The sequence below is a fragment of the Carlito syrichta genome, unplaced genomic scaffold, assembly GCF_000164805.1.
Source record: "Carlito syrichta isolate Samal-C Ts95f unplaced genomic scaffold, Tarsius_syrichta-2.0.1 Scaffold308277, whole genome shotgun sequence".
Lineage (NCBI taxonomy): Eukaryota > Metazoa > Chordata > Mammalia > Primates > Tarsiidae > Carlito > Carlito syrichta.
Genome location: NW_007252373.1, coordinates 618943 through 636169, shown reverse-complemented (window position 1 = coordinate 636169; position 17227 = coordinate 618943). Strand labels below are relative to the sequence as shown.

General features: G+C 39.0%; 1 protein-coding gene across 1 annotated transcript in view; it reads right to left on the bottom strand.

The window, feature by feature from the left end:
- Positions 1–14206: 14206 nt before the first annotated feature.
- Positions 14207–17227, bottom strand: part of RELN (reelin) — a 534724-nt gene continuing 531703 nt past the window's right edge. The window contains exon 64 of the mRNA XM_008065395.1: positions 14207–15319. Coding sequence (XP_008063586.1) covers positions 15223–15319 — 97 coding nt within the window. The 3' untranslated portion in view covers positions 14207–15222. The remainder of the gene's footprint in view (positions 15320–17227) is intronic.

The following is a 17227-nucleotide window of genomic DNA, read 5'->3' as shown; positions in this document are numbered from 1 at the left end:
CCCCCCGCCGCCGCAAGCTGCCGTGGGCCGGGCGCTCTGGGCGCCCCTGCTCCCTAGAGGCCTCTCCTCAAGCACCTGGAATTTTCTAGAGTGCGCTAGGAAACAACACCTTGGCGGTCCAGGCCTCAGATTGATTTATTTATGTATTTTGAGTCAATGTCTGACTCTGTCGCCCAGGTTGGAGTGCAGTGGCACGCTCCTGGCCAGCGCAGCCTCAGTCTGCTGGGCTCAGGCTTTGCCTCAGCTTTCCGAGTGGCAGGGACGACGGGCGCACACCACCACGCCCGGCTAACTTTTATGATGTCTTGGAGAGACGAGGTCTCGTCCAGTTGTCCAGGCTGGTCTCGAACCCTCGGGCTCAGGCAATCCTCTGGCCTCGACCTCCCAAAGAGCTGGGAATGCAGGCTTGAGCCACCGCGCCCGCCCGCCCACGTCCCAGATTTACTGCAAGGGACCCGCTGGGCTCATCCCTCCACCGCCCAGGAGTTCCTGAAGGTGGGACTCCTGTCGCCTGCAGCAGCACAATCCACAAGCGACAGCGTTCAAGTGGAGAACCGTGCGGGTCCGGGTCCGTATTTTTAAATGAAAAAACCCAAACACATTTTCAAAGACAGTCATTAGGGAGACTCAGATGGGCACAGGAACATTCGACAATTTAGGAAATGCCGAATGATAATGTGTGATTAAAAATTTTTTGTTGTTGTTGAGCTGCCTTGGTGAACACTACTTGCTGATACTGATTGTTTATTGCTCAACAAGGCGACGTGTGATAGGTTCTTTCCCGGGCATTCAAGTTAGAAAGAACAAAGCAGCTTTTGTTTTTTTATTAAGTAAAGTAATAGAACGTGTTACTTAAGAGAAAAGAATAGACACGGAGTTCCCTCCATTTATATTATGGAAAGAAAGAAGGAAGGGAGGGAAGGAGAGGGAGAAACGGAGGAAGGAGGGGAGGGAGGGAGGGAGGAAGGAAAAGAAGCAGCCTGTTGTGCTTCTAACAACTAGGATGCAAGAGAGCACCGTGGCCAGAGGATCCACGAAGGTGAGGGATAGAAAACGATTTCAACAGGAACACTTTCCTGGGCTGTATGTCTTCGTCCTGGGGCAAGGCTTCGCCAGGAACCTCTTTTTCCTGCTTGGTGCATTTCTGCGTGTGCACACTGTAGTGACACGGGTGACAAGCTAGCTATTTGCAGCCAGTCTTAAGGCTGAAAAGCGCGCTTGTAGACAACAGTGGCTTCCGACAAAGAGACCCCACCTCCCCAACAGAAGGCCCAGCACCCTCCTTGGAGCCTGGTGCAGTCTTTCATCTGAGAAGCAGGGCTGGTGATCCCCGCTCTTATCCACACGAGGGCGCTCTCTTCAAGGGCACCAGGCCGCTGTGAACGTCCAGTGCTGAAAAACTAAGGCTATCAGGGCACGCCGTGTAAAACCATAGTTGCTTTTCTTAAGGCTTGGACATCTCTGAGCAAATCCTAACGGAACGAATTATTAAGGAGGAACCGGGCGCCTGGGACATGCATTTCTGGTGTCCTTCATCTGCCACTTGGAGTTTGCCATCTTATGTGATTATTTTTGTCACATATATGTCCTATAGTCCAGCACTTAAACCTGAAGATCTTGTTAAAAATGTAAATTCTGATTAAGTCGGCCTGGATTGAGGTTTGAGATGTGCATATCTGACAAGTCTCTAAGAGATACTGATGGGCTGGGGGGGGAACCAAACTTTTCAGTAAAAACACTGTAGACATATGGATGATAAACTACTGTTGGGGTAGTACCCAGGTACCTAATATAATAATAACAATAATATTGTTAACACTGTTTTCATGTGATAGGCACTGTTCTGAGCACTTTACATGTACTAACTCATATAGGTACTGGTATTATTTCTAGTTTAGAGATGAGTTTCCTTTCAGTTTTAGTCCCCTCTACTTCTCACCCGTTTCTCATCCTTGATAGCTTAATTTAACTTTTTTTGTATTAGAGTATTAACATGACCCGAAAAGGTATCCTCAGAGAAGTTTCTTTCCTCCTTTGTTCTACCCATTCTACCAATCCTCTGAGTAAACAACGTCATGACTTTCTGGTTTATCCTTCCTGTGTTTCTTTTTGTAAAGTTATGCAGATATTTGTATGTGTTCTTGTTCCCTCTTTTCTCTTACTCAAAAGGTGACGACCTTTATACACATGCTCTTTTGCACTTGGCTTTTTTCCCTTACCAGAATCTGTGGAAGTAGCCTGCATCACCTTACAGAGATCCTTCTCATTCTTTTTTTTGCAGCAACATAGTATTTCATTGTGTGTATTACTGTAGTCCACAAGCACCTCCATTTGAACAGCTATGTAGCTTCCAATATTTAGTTACAAATGATGCTGCAGTGAATAACCTTGTCCATGTATATTTTCATATTTTTTGAGGTATATCTTGAGGCTATATTCCTAGAAGTGGGAGTAATGTTTGCTGGGTCAAAAGACAAATGCACATGTGGTTTTCTTAACTATAGCCACAGTCCTCTCCTTGGGGCTTATGCCATTTTTTATTCCCACCAGCAATGTATGAGAAGACCAACCTTCCACAGTCTTTCCAAGCACATGTTGGAAGCTTCAGAATTTTGCCAATTTAGTAAGTGAGACGTGGTATCTCTGGGAGGTTTAACTTGTGTTTCTACTGTAATGAATGAGATTGAACACCTTTTCATATGTTTAAGGGCCATTTTTATAACTATTTTCCTGAATTATCTATTCATATCATTTGCTCATTTTTCTATATAATTCTCAGTCTATTTTTGCCTTCCATTTAAAGGGTCCTTGTATTTGGGAATATTAGATCTTTGTTGGCTTTTTATTTGTGATATGAATTACAAATACATTCTCTCAATTTTCCACTTGTGTTTTGACTTGAAAGCATTATTCCAAGTCAAAAGGGGAAGCCAAAATAGGAAGAACTGTGGTTATTTTTAACATATACACACACAAATATTTGTACTTAATTCTTATAATAGTTCCATGAGCAGATATTATTTATACCATATTACAGGTAAACAGATTAACTCACTTGCCCATGAACATAAGGTTAATAAATAGTATAATATAAATTTTTTTCTAAGTACTTATACATTCTTTTATTATTTCAACAACTGTTAGTTTTTCAAATACTATGTGGCAGGCATTGAGACTACGATGGTAAATCGCTCTCATGGAATTCACATCCAGAGGAGGAAAAGACAGAGTATGGTCAGAGAATCACATTAATAAAAGTATAACTGTAAACTTGAGTAAATGCTCTGAAGGCAAAAAAAAAAAAAAAAATCCATATCCATTCAAAAATTTTTAAAAATCCAGCACATTTAAAATAAAAACCCGATCCAGAACAGAAAGAGGTGGAGTGTGAAACGTTAGATGTTAACTAGATTAAGGAGTAGAGGGAGAGTAGGAGGAGCCAGGACATGCAAAGACCCCGGGGAGTGCAAATTGCAAAAGACAGAAACAGGCCGGGCTTGGTGGCTCAGTCTGTAATCCCAGTACTTTGGGAGGCCAAGGCGAGTGGATTGCCTGAACCCACGGGTTTGAGACCCGCCCAGGCAACTTGGCAAGACCTCGTCTCTACAATAAATCAAAAATTATCTGGGCATGGTAGCGCGCACCTGTAGTTCCAGCTACTTGGAAGGCTGAGGCAGAAGGATCGCCGGAGCCCAGCAGGTCGAGGCTGTGGTGGCTGGGAGCATGCCACTTCACTCCAGTCTGGGTGACAGTGAGACTCCAACAAGGAAGGAAGGAAGGAAGGAAGGAAGGAAGGAAGGAAGGAAGGAAGGAAGGAAGGAAAGAGAAGAAAGAAAGAAAAAGAAAAAGAAAGAAAGAGAGGCACGAAGAAGACTATGTGGATGGAGCACGAAAAGTAGAGTCATCAAGATCCAGCGGGGGGAGGAGAGAGGAGGAGGGGGTGGGAAAGCTGAGCCAGACTAAGTCAGCCAGGCAGCACTGTGAAGAATTTGGGTTTCATATCTGCATTTTGAAAAGATCCATCTAGTTGCTCTTTGCACAACGGAGTGAAAATGATCAGAATGGATACAGAGGAGGAACAAATGCTGACTGACTACTGCAGTCATTCCTGTCAACAAGTAGAAGAGGCTGGAAAATACAAACGGAACTGTAGGAGAAAAACTAGAAGAAGACCAAGGCAAGGCCATTACTAGATTTTATGAGAATTAGAAAGAGGTGCTGCTCCAGGGAAGCCTGGTTTTTAAAAAGCATCTCCTCTGGCTGAGGCGTTTCTACACACTCAGGGCGTGGCCAGTGGCCAGTGGCTTTTCAAGAAGAATTAGGCATTCCCTTTCTCTGGGAAGATTCAGCCCACACCAGGGTACTGGTCAGCCCAGTTGTGGGCTACATTTCAGCTCCCATCATACCCTAGACCAGACATCTTGGTGCAGCACAAACTGCACAACAGGGTCCAGGGTCCCTGGCCAAGGGAAGATAATGTAACAAGAGGAAAGACAGGCTCAACGGTGTCAAGGAAAGTAATATGAGAAATGACCAGTGTTTGTTAGGTTCAAGAAAATGGAGATCATAGGAGACCTGGAGCAGAATCTCTTTTGATAGAGGTGAAGGTGAAAGAAGTCAAATTGGAGTGACTTAAGAATGGAATAGGATGAGAAGAAGCTGATAAGGAGGAGCTGGGCATGGTGACTTGTGCCTGTAGTTCAAGCTACTTGGGAGGCTGAAGCAGGAGGATCACTTGAGCCCAAGAGTTGGAGGCTGCAGTGAACTATGATTGCACCACTATACTCCAGCCTTGGTGACAGAATGTGATCCAGTCTCCAAAACAAACAAACAAGCAAACAGAAACAAACCAAAAGAGCCTTCAAGGAGTTTAGCTGTGATGGGGAAAGAGATGTGTGATATTGAGAGAAGGTTCCTTACTTGTTTATCTACTTATTTGTAGTTAGGAGAGACTTGAGGATGTTTAAATACTGGTGGATAGGTTCCAGTTCATGCAGAGTTGTAGAACATAGAGGGGAGAGAAGAGATGATTTGCAATAAGTATAGGAGACAATTCTCCATGTACCTTTTACATTTCTGCACATCTTGTGAAAATTTTGTTCCCGATGATCTTTTTAGGGATGTCTGTATAGCAAACAGCCTTGGATGATAGAGATAGTGTCCCTTTTCAGAACAGAGGGCACGTTTGTTCGTTGCTTATGATAACAAAGACTGTCTCCCTCCAGAGCAAAGATTGGGCAGGTTTCTTAGCAGCCCTTTTAAAAACTTGTAGTTTCCCAAGCTCAAGGTTCCTCTGATGTGACACAAACCCTCTATGTACACAGCATGCACTTGCATCTGCCTCCACATCACCTTCCAATATTACTTAGGAGGGGAGGACATGGGTAGTCAACTCGTACATGAAGGCATGCTGTCTCCTGTGCTGTGAGGAATGAAGTCTGTTGTCTCTGCTCCAGGAGTCTTGTGTCTTCTACCAGCATCCATGAAACAGCAGGCTGACTTGTTAGCTTGCAAGCAGACTAAAATCTAGACTTACTGTTCTTGAGAGTAAGTTTTCTGAGACGACAAGAGACGATGGAATCCAGAGCATTGTGGTGGAATTGGCATTAGATTGGGAGTGGGAGGATGGTTATTTTTAAGATTTTCTGTTTATCACCAATTTTCATCCATTTAATTATGATATGCCTGGGACTGGTTTCTTTGTGTTTATCCTACTTGAATCTTGCTGAGCTTTTTGGATCAGTGGATTAATAGATTTTGCAAAACTTAGAAAACCTTTAGTTATCAGTTCTTCAAGTAAATAAATAGAGAACTCATCTGTGTGTGAAGTTGTCTGTTTTCTGTGAATAATAGATGACATCTTTGTGTTTGTAATTCATCTTTTCTTGATGAAATCTCCAGATAATGTTTATGGTATTTGTCGATTTTTATAAACTTGTAACATGTTGTGACTTATGTTCTCATTCTAAATATTCACTTTTTTACCTAATGTTGTATTCATAATTTTCAGTTCTTTTTCTTAAAAATATTCTACCAAATTGTATAAGCTTCGGGCCCCACCAAACCTGGACCTATGGCAATCTCAAGCAGCATGAGAGGTAATAGTGACTTGAGATGAAAGTGTCACCCAAGGAATAGGAATAATATCTAGTTTATCTCTGGCTCAGACATTTCTTAAGTGTCTTTTTCAACTGAGAATCAGGTTCATTTTCTTGGTTATAAAGGCTCACCAGTAGGTGAGGGCAGCATAAGGCAGGGCAGGGAAGATGTGCTGAAGTAGGTACTTACTCTATCAGATACTGAGCAACTGCATGCACTAAGGATATGAAACAGGTCTAGTGGGCTAATCTGTACGTCAAAAGTTTTATAGGAAGCTGGGCTGTGGAACTGTGTCATTAGACTACTCAGTGTTGGATCCATCCAAATGGAAGACCAATTGCCATCATAATTGGCAAGGGTATTTTGCCAAAATATCTACCTCAATCATCTAAATAAGTAATGGAAATTTCCCCATTAAAAACTCATTGTGGAGAATTGTTGAATAAAGAGGAGAAAGAAGGAATTTTTAAAGTAAGTATTGGGAGACAATTATCCATGGGCCTTTCACATTTTTGCACATCTTGTGACAACTTTTATTCCAGGTTATCTTTTCAGGGATGTCTGCATAGCAAATGGCATTAGGAGATAGAAATAGTGTCTCTCTTCAGGACAGAGGGCACTGTTTGTTTGCTGTCTAGGATAGTCAAGTCATCTGCTTCAGCTCTCCAATAGCTTTCCAATGAAGACATCCCGGTTAAAGCTAGAACTTTTTAAGTTAGATTCTCACTTCATTGCCCAGGCTGGAGTGCAGTGGTGCGATCATGGCTCACTGTAACCGCAGACTCCAGGGCTCAAGTGATTCTTCAGGCTCAGCCTCCAGAGTAGCTGGGACTACAGGTGTGCACCACCATGCCCAGCTAATTTTTTTGATTTTTTTTTTGTAGAGACGAGACCTTACTATGTTGCCCAGGTCTTGAACTCTTGGCCTCAAGCAATCCTCCTGCTTTGGACTCCATGCTGGGATTACATGCGGCCTAACACTACTTATTAAAATATAAATCCCATGGGGGAAAATTAGTTTATTCCATGTTAACAATTTTTGTGAGATGTATATATAAGTGCCAACCATGGTGATAGTCAATAAATCTCAGTTCCCTTTTCTTGCTCCAATATGAGGGGTGGTTAATCTGCAGGACTGGACACAAACTGTGGTAGGAATGTGGGCAGGGTTCTGGTGGCATGGGGTAGAAAGGCCCAAAGACAGTTTTCCCCCTCTGCTGTTTTACCAAGCTCCAAATATAGAAGGTGCTGGAATATAAGCATTCTGTTGCAGTTAGGAAATTTAGAGGGAGAGCAAAGAATCAACTTCAAATAAATATAATCAATGTTAAAGAAATTATATTAGAATTAGCAGTGACTGGGTTTCTTCTTTAGCCTTTCAGGAAGCTGTTTAGTTTCTGATAAGGTTGTGGTGGTATTAAAAAATGTCTTTGTCTCAATATGTCTGCTTTCTATGGTTAGTAACATTAAGGGACTATTGTAATAACTGTGGTATAAGTTAGTTTACTGTGTCTAGATTTCCTGAGGCAATCTTTTTTATACACATTTCTGTGTCTTTTTATTATTCACTTATAGATCTCCATATATTAGGTACCAGTACTCTCTCCATAAAAGTTATGTTTTCCAGACTCATTTCTCTTTCTCTGCTGTACTGGCATAATTCTGGGACAGTGGGCCCAGACACTGGAATAAAGTAATAAGGCCATTCGAGAGTGACAGAATTTCCCGTTGTCTTTGCATGGTCTCCTATGTCTATAAAGACAGCATCCATTTCCATCCATGTTGGATTTTTAAAAAGCTGTAAAATTCATTTATAATAAGTACCCACAGGACTATATGGAAGATGCAATAATAGTGACAAACCCCTCTCACCCCTGAACTGGAATTCTTTCAGTAACAGCTGCTTTTTTTTTTTCTGAATGAGTAAATGGTTACTTTTTGTTCTGACTTCTTTATTTCATATATGAGCAGTTTGTAGTTACTTTGGGGAAGTATGAATCCTTAGTAAAATTCTTGTTAGACAGTTTAAAATTATTCCCCAGCTATTGTCTCAGACCCACCTATTAATCCCAGTCTCACGGCTTCTTTTAGTAACATGTTCTGACCATCCTCTACACCTTGGCCAGAGTGGCCTACCTGAAAGTCGTCCGCTCAAGCTCCCCAGTAGCTTTCCAATGAATGGGTCCTGGTTAAAGCTGGATTTTGTTAGGATAGGAAATTATTTCCCCTCTCTCGCTCCTGACTCCCTCAGTCACACTGGCCTCTCCCATCTTTTCAGACTACTTCTTGTAAGCCCCTCAAATGCAAATACTCTGCAGCTCTCCTGAGGAGCCAAGCTAGTTCCTGACTTTGTGTTTTTGCTCCTATTGCTCGGTTTTTAGATTGTGCCTCCCCACTGACTCTGCTTAACAAGTCCTAGCTTTTTTTTTTGGTTATGATGGTTAGATTTTCACACGAAAATAGAAAATAATACAGCAACCACTTTTAGATGCACACAACTCTTTTAAACCTTAAGGTTATTCTGACTGTTTTATCTTGACTTTTTTTTTTTTTTTTTTGAGTTGGAGTCTCACTCTGTCACCCAGACTGGAGTGCGATCCTTCCGCCTCAGCCTTCCAAGTAGCCGGAATTACAGGCATGCGCTACCACGCCCGGCTAATTTTTGATTTATTGTAGAGATGAGGTCTCGCTGCCCAGGCGGGTCTCAAACCCGCAGGCTCAGGCAATCCACTCATCTCAGCCTCCCAAAGGTGCGGGATTACAGGCTGAGCCACCGAGCCCGGCCTTATCTTGACTTTTAAAAAAGAAATAAAACATTTTAGATAGTGTTGACGTCTTGCACATGCCCCCTCTCTGATCTTATTCCCCTGCCTGAAGTGACCACTGTCATGAATTTGTTTTTACTATTCCCACGCATGCTTTCATATTTTTACTATAAGTGATACATAGTATTTGTTTGCAAGGTTTAAAATCTGATAAAGGGTATCATACTATAGTTATAATATTGCAACTTGTTTTGAAGTAGTTATTGATAGGGGGACTCCAAGTTCATTCATTTTAGCTGCTGTAGAATACAGTCATGCATAGCATAGCAATGTTTTGGTCAATGACAGACCGGTAATCCCATAAGGTTATAATGCCATATTTTTCCTGTACCTTTTCTATGTTTCGATACACAAATACTTACCTTTCTCCAATAATTAGCTATTCAGTACAGTAACACGCTGTACAGGTTTGTAACCTAGGAGCAGTAGGCTAGTCCTTATAATCTGGGTATGTAGTAGGCTGTATACCATCTAGGCTTGTGTAAGTATACTCTATGGTGTTCTCACAACAATGAAATCACCTAACGATGCAGTTCTCAGGACATATCTCCGGTGTTAAGTGATGCATGACTGTACTTTATTATTATGAAATAACAATTTACCCATTCTCTTGTTAATACACACTTAGGTGGTCTGATTATTTGCAATTATAAACAATGCTTCGGTGAACATTCTTGTACATATCTTTTTGTGTGTATATGAGAGAGTTTTACCACGATAGTTACCTAGAAGTAGCTGGGTCATGCTGTATACGTATATTTAGTGTTACTGATATTGTTATACTCCTTTCTATAGGGGTTTGCATTAACCATATTTTCGTACTTTTTTTTAATTTAAGTTTTAAAAATTTTAAATATGTGGAATGCAGTTCAGGGTTAGGTATACAAATGCTCACTATGTTTTCTTATTTTCTGTCTTCATGATGCTCTGGTGTTTGGGACCTTGCTGACTAGGCAGAGACTGCCCTCCCAGGACTAGTGATTCTTACAGATAGCGAAGGACTCTCCTGGAATGCGCCTTTCATATCCAAGGTCCATATTCCCAACCACCTCCTCTATGTGGCTCTTACGTTCCAGGGGCTATATTACTCTGCCCTGCTCACCCCAGGGCCAGGCACTAAACAATTAGAGACAACCCCTAGACCCCAGAGCCCGATGAAATTATTTCAACTAGCCAGTCCTCAGTCTGCTTATCCTGCCTTGCCTTTCTCCTGGAAGCCACAGTAAAGGCTCCCTTGCCCACGCTTTTCCCTGGCTCCTTCTGCCTCCTGACCAGTGCTGCCGCTTCCCTGAGTGGCTCGGAGTGGTGTGGCACATCCTGTCCTCTTGGGAGCTGTGTGTGACAAGTTATCTTTTCAATGACTATTGTCTCCTGGCCTGTTTGGCCTCACCATACCTGAATAATAATAAAACCCACAAGTTTAAAACAAGGTTGTACCAGTATGCATCAGCAGAGCATGAGAGTTTCTATTAATAAATGACAGTTCCTACTTCCAACACCAATATGATCAGACTCTGAGTTTTGCCACCCTGAGTAGATAGGAAATCATGTTTGCATTAAATGGTGTTTCCATACTTTCATTTCTCTTGAGTAAATATCTATGAGTGAACTAGCTGAATCATATAGTAGGTATATATTTAGCTTTCTAAGAAACTAGCACATTGTTTTAGAAAACGTTTTGTATGATTTTATAGTCTCATTAGCAGTGTAAGAGAGTTCTATTTTTTTGAGAGCTTGTTTGGAGTTTCTACCAGGGGATCGTGGCTACTCATACACCCTTAACAAAAGAATAGTCTTCCTCCAGTGGGGGTGATCATCCTCTCCGACTCAGCTTGTGGGTGTTGGGGGGGAAATGCACATGGAATGGTGAGGGAGGAACGGGACACCTGCCTAGCCAGCCAGATCAGCCAAACCAATGGGGTGAAAGATATTGCAGCCAGGTGGCCCTCACATCCAAGTTCTACTTCTGTACATCCTCGCCAATACTTGGTAGTGTTGGTCTCTTTAATTTTTATCAATTCTGTTTTGTGTTTAGTGGTATGTCAACGTGGGGTTTTAGTTTACATTCTCCTAGTGATTAACAATGTTGAGTATAACTTCATGTGATTATTTGCCCTCCTTATATCTTCTTGGGTGAAAAGTCTTTTCAGATCTCTTGCCCATATTTTGTTTACTGGGCTTCTGGGTTTATTTTTGAATTTTGGTAATTCATCATACATTCTGGATATATGCTTTGCAAGTATTTTCTCCCAGTGTGTGGCTTATCTTTTAATTCTCTTCACAATGTTTTGTAGGTGAAATTTGGGGGACATTTTAGTTTGTTCTTTTATAACAAATTTTATGTGTTTTGGGTATCATAGCTATCTTTGGCCAGCTCAAGGTCACAAAGGCTTTTTCTTAAGCTTTCTTTTTCTTTTTTTTTGAGATAATATCTCAGTGTGTTCCCCAGGCTGGAGTACAGTGGCACAATCATAGCTCATTGTAACCTCAAACTCCTGGCCTCAAGAGATCTTCCCATCTCAGCCTTCTGCATAGCTGGGATGCAGTAAATGGGAAGGAGTAAATGGGAAGATGTTCAAAGTTTCAGTCACGTAAGATGAGTAAGTTCTGGAAACATAATGCACAGCAATGTGACTGTATTGCATACTTGAATTTTGCTTATGAGATTTTTTTGTCCTCACAGCATAAAATTTTTAAGAAGAGACAGATGTGTTAATTTGCTTGGCTGTGATTATTTCACAGTGTGTATCTATATCAAGGTGTATACCTTAAATATATATAATTTTTGTCAATTATACTTTAGTAAAGCTGAAAAAAATGCCAAAAACCCAGTCTCCCAGCTGTAAATATATTAAAAATTTAAAATTTTTGTCAATTTTATGACCACCCACCTCTGTGCCTTATCTTTTTTTTTTTGTAACAGTTCTCCAATTAGTGTCCTTGGATTTTCTTGGCATAAAATCATATGGTCAGCAAATGATAATTTTTCTTCCTATTTTTGTCTTTTCTATTTTTAATCACTTGTCTATTATATTGGTTCATATGTAACATAAATTAATACATCTTTTGAGAGGAATTAAAATAAACCATTTGTTCATTGTTATTATACAGAAATACAACTGATCGTTAAAAAATTTATTATTATATTTTGGTTGACAAATAATACTTGTATTCATTTATGGGGTACAATGTGATGTTTTAATATATGTATACAATGTGGCATGTTTAACCAAGCTAATTAACATATTCATCACCTCACTCACCTTTTTTTATGATGAGACATTTGAAATTTACTCTTACTTATTCTGAATTATATAATACATTATTATTGACTATACTCACCCTGCTGTGTAATTGCTCTCAAAACATATTCCTTCCGTCTGAAACTTTGTACCCTTGGATCAACAACTCTTCATTCCCTGCTTCCTCCCCACGCAGTCTCTGGTAACCATTGCTCTACTCTCTACTTCTATGAATTCAGCTTTACTAGATTTCACACATAAGTGTGAGAATGCAGTGTTTGTCTTTGTGTACCTGGCTTATTTTACTTAGCATAGTGTCCTCCCGACTAATCCATGTTGTTGCAAATGACAGGATTTCTCCTCTTTTTTAGATTGGAAAATATTCTATTGTGTATATACACCACATTTTCTCTATCTGCTGATGGACATTTAGGCTGTCTCCATATCTTGGCTTTTGTGAATAATGCTGCGGTAAATATGGGAATGCAAATATTTCTTAGACATGATTTCAGTTTTGATCTATATCCAGAAGTGGGGTTACTGCGTCATATGTTAGTTCTATTTTTAGTTTTTTTTTTTTTTTGAGGAACACGCATACCATTTTTTCATAATGGCTGTACTAATTTATATTCCTACCAACAATAAAGAAATACAATTGATCTTTGTGTATTGGTCTTGTATCCTATAACCTTGCAAAACTCAATTATTAATTCTAGTAGCTTTTTATAGATTCCATGGAATTTTCTATGTACATGATCATGTTGTTTCCAAATAAAGACACTTTTACTTATTACTTTTGAATCTGGATGCCCCTTTCTTTTTCTAAACTTACTGCACTTTTTCTAAATTATTGAATCATTAGTGCAATGTTGAATAGAAGTGGTGAGAGTAAACATCCCTGTTTTGTTCTTGAATTTAGGGGGAAAGCATTCAGTTTTTCACCACTAAGTATTATATTATATGCAGGTTTTTCATATACTTTTCTCTTTTAGATCCAAAATACACTTCTATTACAGTAACTTTTAAAAATTACATTTTAATGTGTTAGTTGATATTTCTGAATTTCTGTCTATACTACAAATTGAGGAAGAGAATCATGTTTTATTCACTGTCATTTCCCAAAGATGTATCTTTGCAAAGTAACAGATATTTAATAGATGCTTAACAGAAAGAACATTTATTGCTAGTGAGGCATTTATAATGGTAAGCTTATTTGCGTGATTATTGGTTAATATCTTCCTCCTCTACTATACTGGAAATTTCTTCAGAACAGAGATTGTGCCTCCTTTTGCTCGCCACTGCATCTCCAGTGCCCTTTCCCAAGCTTGGAATATGATGCCCCTTAATAGACATTTGATGCATGAATGCAAACAGAATGACTAAAGTGGGCCATGATATAAAAAAAAATCCTCTGAAATCAAAGTTACTTCTCTCACATTTAAGTGTTTAAAAGGGTACTGTTCTACAGTGGGTATATTCTTCCTTCAAAAGATTATTAATTCATTCATTGCAGGTATATGAAGGCTTAGTATTAGAGGAGTCAAAATTAATGAGAAAGTTTGCCATTGTTGTAACCTCTAGATTTAAGATTTTTTAAAGATTTCTTAGACCACCTGGAAATTAACAGTAGCAATATACTTTTTATTTTGTAGATGTCAAAAGCAAACACGAAAAATGTCTCCATTACTATCTTACCCTCAACACTTAGCACAGTGTGTGGCACATAGCAAGCATTCAATAAATATTTACTCAATGAACATGAGTGCTTACTAGCATCTAATAATTCCCAGGAGTTAAGTCATTTTCAGAATCCTCTATTGGCTTTTTTTAGTATAATCACAGAATGATTAGTAGAAAAAAGCAGAATAAGAAAAAAATGACAAAATTGAAAGTGTAGCTTCAATTGAAAGTGTTGCTATTATCAATAAGGAAACAAAAAACTGGTACATATACTTGACATCATCTTTTCCAAACCTGACCAGACTTCCAAAATCAATATAAAACATAATTTAAAATGAATGAAGACAAATGAACTTCAAATGGCTTTTGGACATAATTTTTATTTAAGCATGGGCTTTCAGCTTGGTTCACTCTAGCGTGCAACATTTCAGTTACACTAACAGAGTTCAGGGATACAGGGCCATTATAATGTTGCTGGTGTTGGTACAACTTCATTAGAAGGTATGAATATGACCCACAGGAAAAACAATCCAGGAAGAGAACACAATGAAAAACATCCACTGTTTTACAAATCACTCTGTTACCACAGACACAAAATGGCAGTTACTGTTAGTAAATCAGTCGCAGAACACAAAAAAAATGTTTAGACAAGGAAATGGGAAGTCCTTTGTGGGAGATAGGGTCTTCATCCACAATTTTAAGTAGAAAATATTTCAAGGTCAAGCATTTTTTCTTATCCACAAAACAACGCTAAACCAACATACATTTTTAAGGAGTATATTAAAAGAGAAACAACATCTTTACAACTATCTTCTTGAATAGGTATTTCAATTAACTTTATGCAGAATATAAGTAGCCCCAAATTCAGCAGCAAAATATTGCAACAAAACAAGTAAATACAGTTTCAATGTGTTATATGTAGAAGAGAATACATAAAGGACAAACAATGATAATTTAATTATATAAAACATGATACATAGCTGAAATACAGTCCACTTAAATAGCTTTGTGACCAAGAATGTTAAATACTGTGCTAAATGCCATTTAAAACATAAATCTCTTAATTTTTTGTGCTTAAACTTTATTTTTCTGTTAAACTATTTCTTATTCTCAATACTGCCACTGTAACCGATATTACAACAGATCACAATTTTCACGGACACATCAACATGAAGACATTTACTTATGAGCAAATAAGTCACTTGTCATTAGTTCACAGTGTGGGAAAGTGGTTGTACAGTTGGTCTTGAGAAGGGCTTTCAGTTAATCACCAAGTCCTTCACAGATATTTCCTGATATCAGATGCAGTGCGAGATTTAAAAGAATGGAGAGCAACACATCACATGTTGGAAGAAAAAAATAAACTTTTTGATTCTTCATGGGTATCGCCTAAGTGACCTTCGTCTTCTGTTGTAGAAGTGCCTGAGCCCATGTTGTCGTGAAAAATTCATCATGTAATTTTGTTTGCGAGTGCTGTTAAAATAAAAAAAGGATAGAGGCAGGGAGGGAAAGGAGAAAGCGCATGTAAGTGCCATCATTGAAAGTGCAATCTATTCTAGTTCCTAAGTTACTGTGATATTTATCTGAAAAATTTCAGGGTTAATAGGTCATGCTGACATTACCAGCCAGGGACAGAGTCACTAAAGACTGACACCTATACGCACTGCTTTGGCCTTGAAGCAATCCCCTTCTTTTCATGAGTGAGCACTGAACCAGGACACAGTAAATTCTCTTGATTCATAACAAACGAGGACTGAGATCATTTTGGATTTTCATTTTTTTGTTGAACACTTCCTGAAAACATTAACTTGGATGGATTTCATTTTAGAGGAAGTGTGTACTATACCAATTACCTATTTAAACATATCTTTAGCAAGTAGGAAGGATAATTTGTTTTCTTTTTTTTTTTGAGTTGGAGTCTCACTCTGTCGCCCAGACTGGAGTGCAGTGGCCGCTTCCGGCCACTGCATCCTCGACCTGCTGGGCTCCGGCGATCCTTCCGCCTCAGCCTTCCAAGTAGCCGGAATTGCAGGCATGCACTACCACACCTGGATGATTTTTTGATTTATTGTAGAGATGAGGTCTCGCTGCCCAGGCGGGTCTCGAACCCGCGGGCTCAGGCAATCCACTCACCTCAGCCTCCCAAAGGCGCGGGATTACAGGCTGAGCCACCGAGCCCGGCTGATAATTTGGTTTCTTTAGCAAACTTTCTTATTTAAAGCTTGAAAAGCGAAAACAAAGAAAAACAAAATTGTTAGTTCAATCAGCTTGACCTTCCTAGTTTATGCAGTCTTGGGGCAAGATGAACTATTTTTTCTCAGAATGTTGGTTTCATTGCCTTCCTCAAACTGTAAGCATCTGGGATTATATTTTATAAACATGCCCTTATGAAAGAGACACTCCACAGAAAAGAAATCATAAAATACTAAGAAAGTGCAACTGGATGTATAATTGTAAGAGCCTGGGTATATATTCCTCTCATGTATATATGTACACACATTCATATATATACATACATATATACATATATATATATATATATATATATATATATATATATATATATTGCATATGAAGCTGATAAAAATAATGAAAATGGATTTCAGGGGCCTGTAGGAAATTACATAATACTGGTAGTGATAGCTGCTAAAATTTTGACATGGCAAATATACTTTAAACAGGATCATGATCTATAACATCATTGCAAAGAATCAAAATCTCACACTATCATATCTATCTATATGTGGCATAAGTATGTGGTTTGTGAGAGTGAGTCTGTCAATATTTTTCAGATTCACTGAACTGAATACTGTCATGGTCCCAAAGCCTTTCCTCCTTAATTCCATGGAAACATAAAATGCATGCAGAGAGGAGTAATGATATGTGATGTGATCCTGCCATAAAGGTCAATAATGCATGAACTTGAGTTAGGATAAAAGGGAGAGAAAGGGTAATTTTGCACCGAGCAGTGTAATCTTCTAGGTTATCAAACACCAATATACTAGCAAGGTATAGAGTGATTTTTTTTTTTTTTACCTTGGTATATTATATTAGGCATTATACTTAGGCACATTATGCCAGCCCTTGTAAAATATAGAAAACTTTAAAACAAGATAATTTTACAGTTAAGTTTGATCATTAGAAAAAAAAATTCATAATAAAATATCTTAAAGGAAAGTACATAAATTGAAATTCATCAAATATGTATAATTAGAAGCAACAGCATCAGTGCCGAGGACCTGATAAAAATATAGATATCAAATTAGTATCTATATTCATATAGATATATAAAATAAAAAATATATAATAAAGTGCTAATAACTTTCCACACTGAGTTTCAATGATGTTAAAATGCTAGAAACTATAACATGGAAGTAAAGA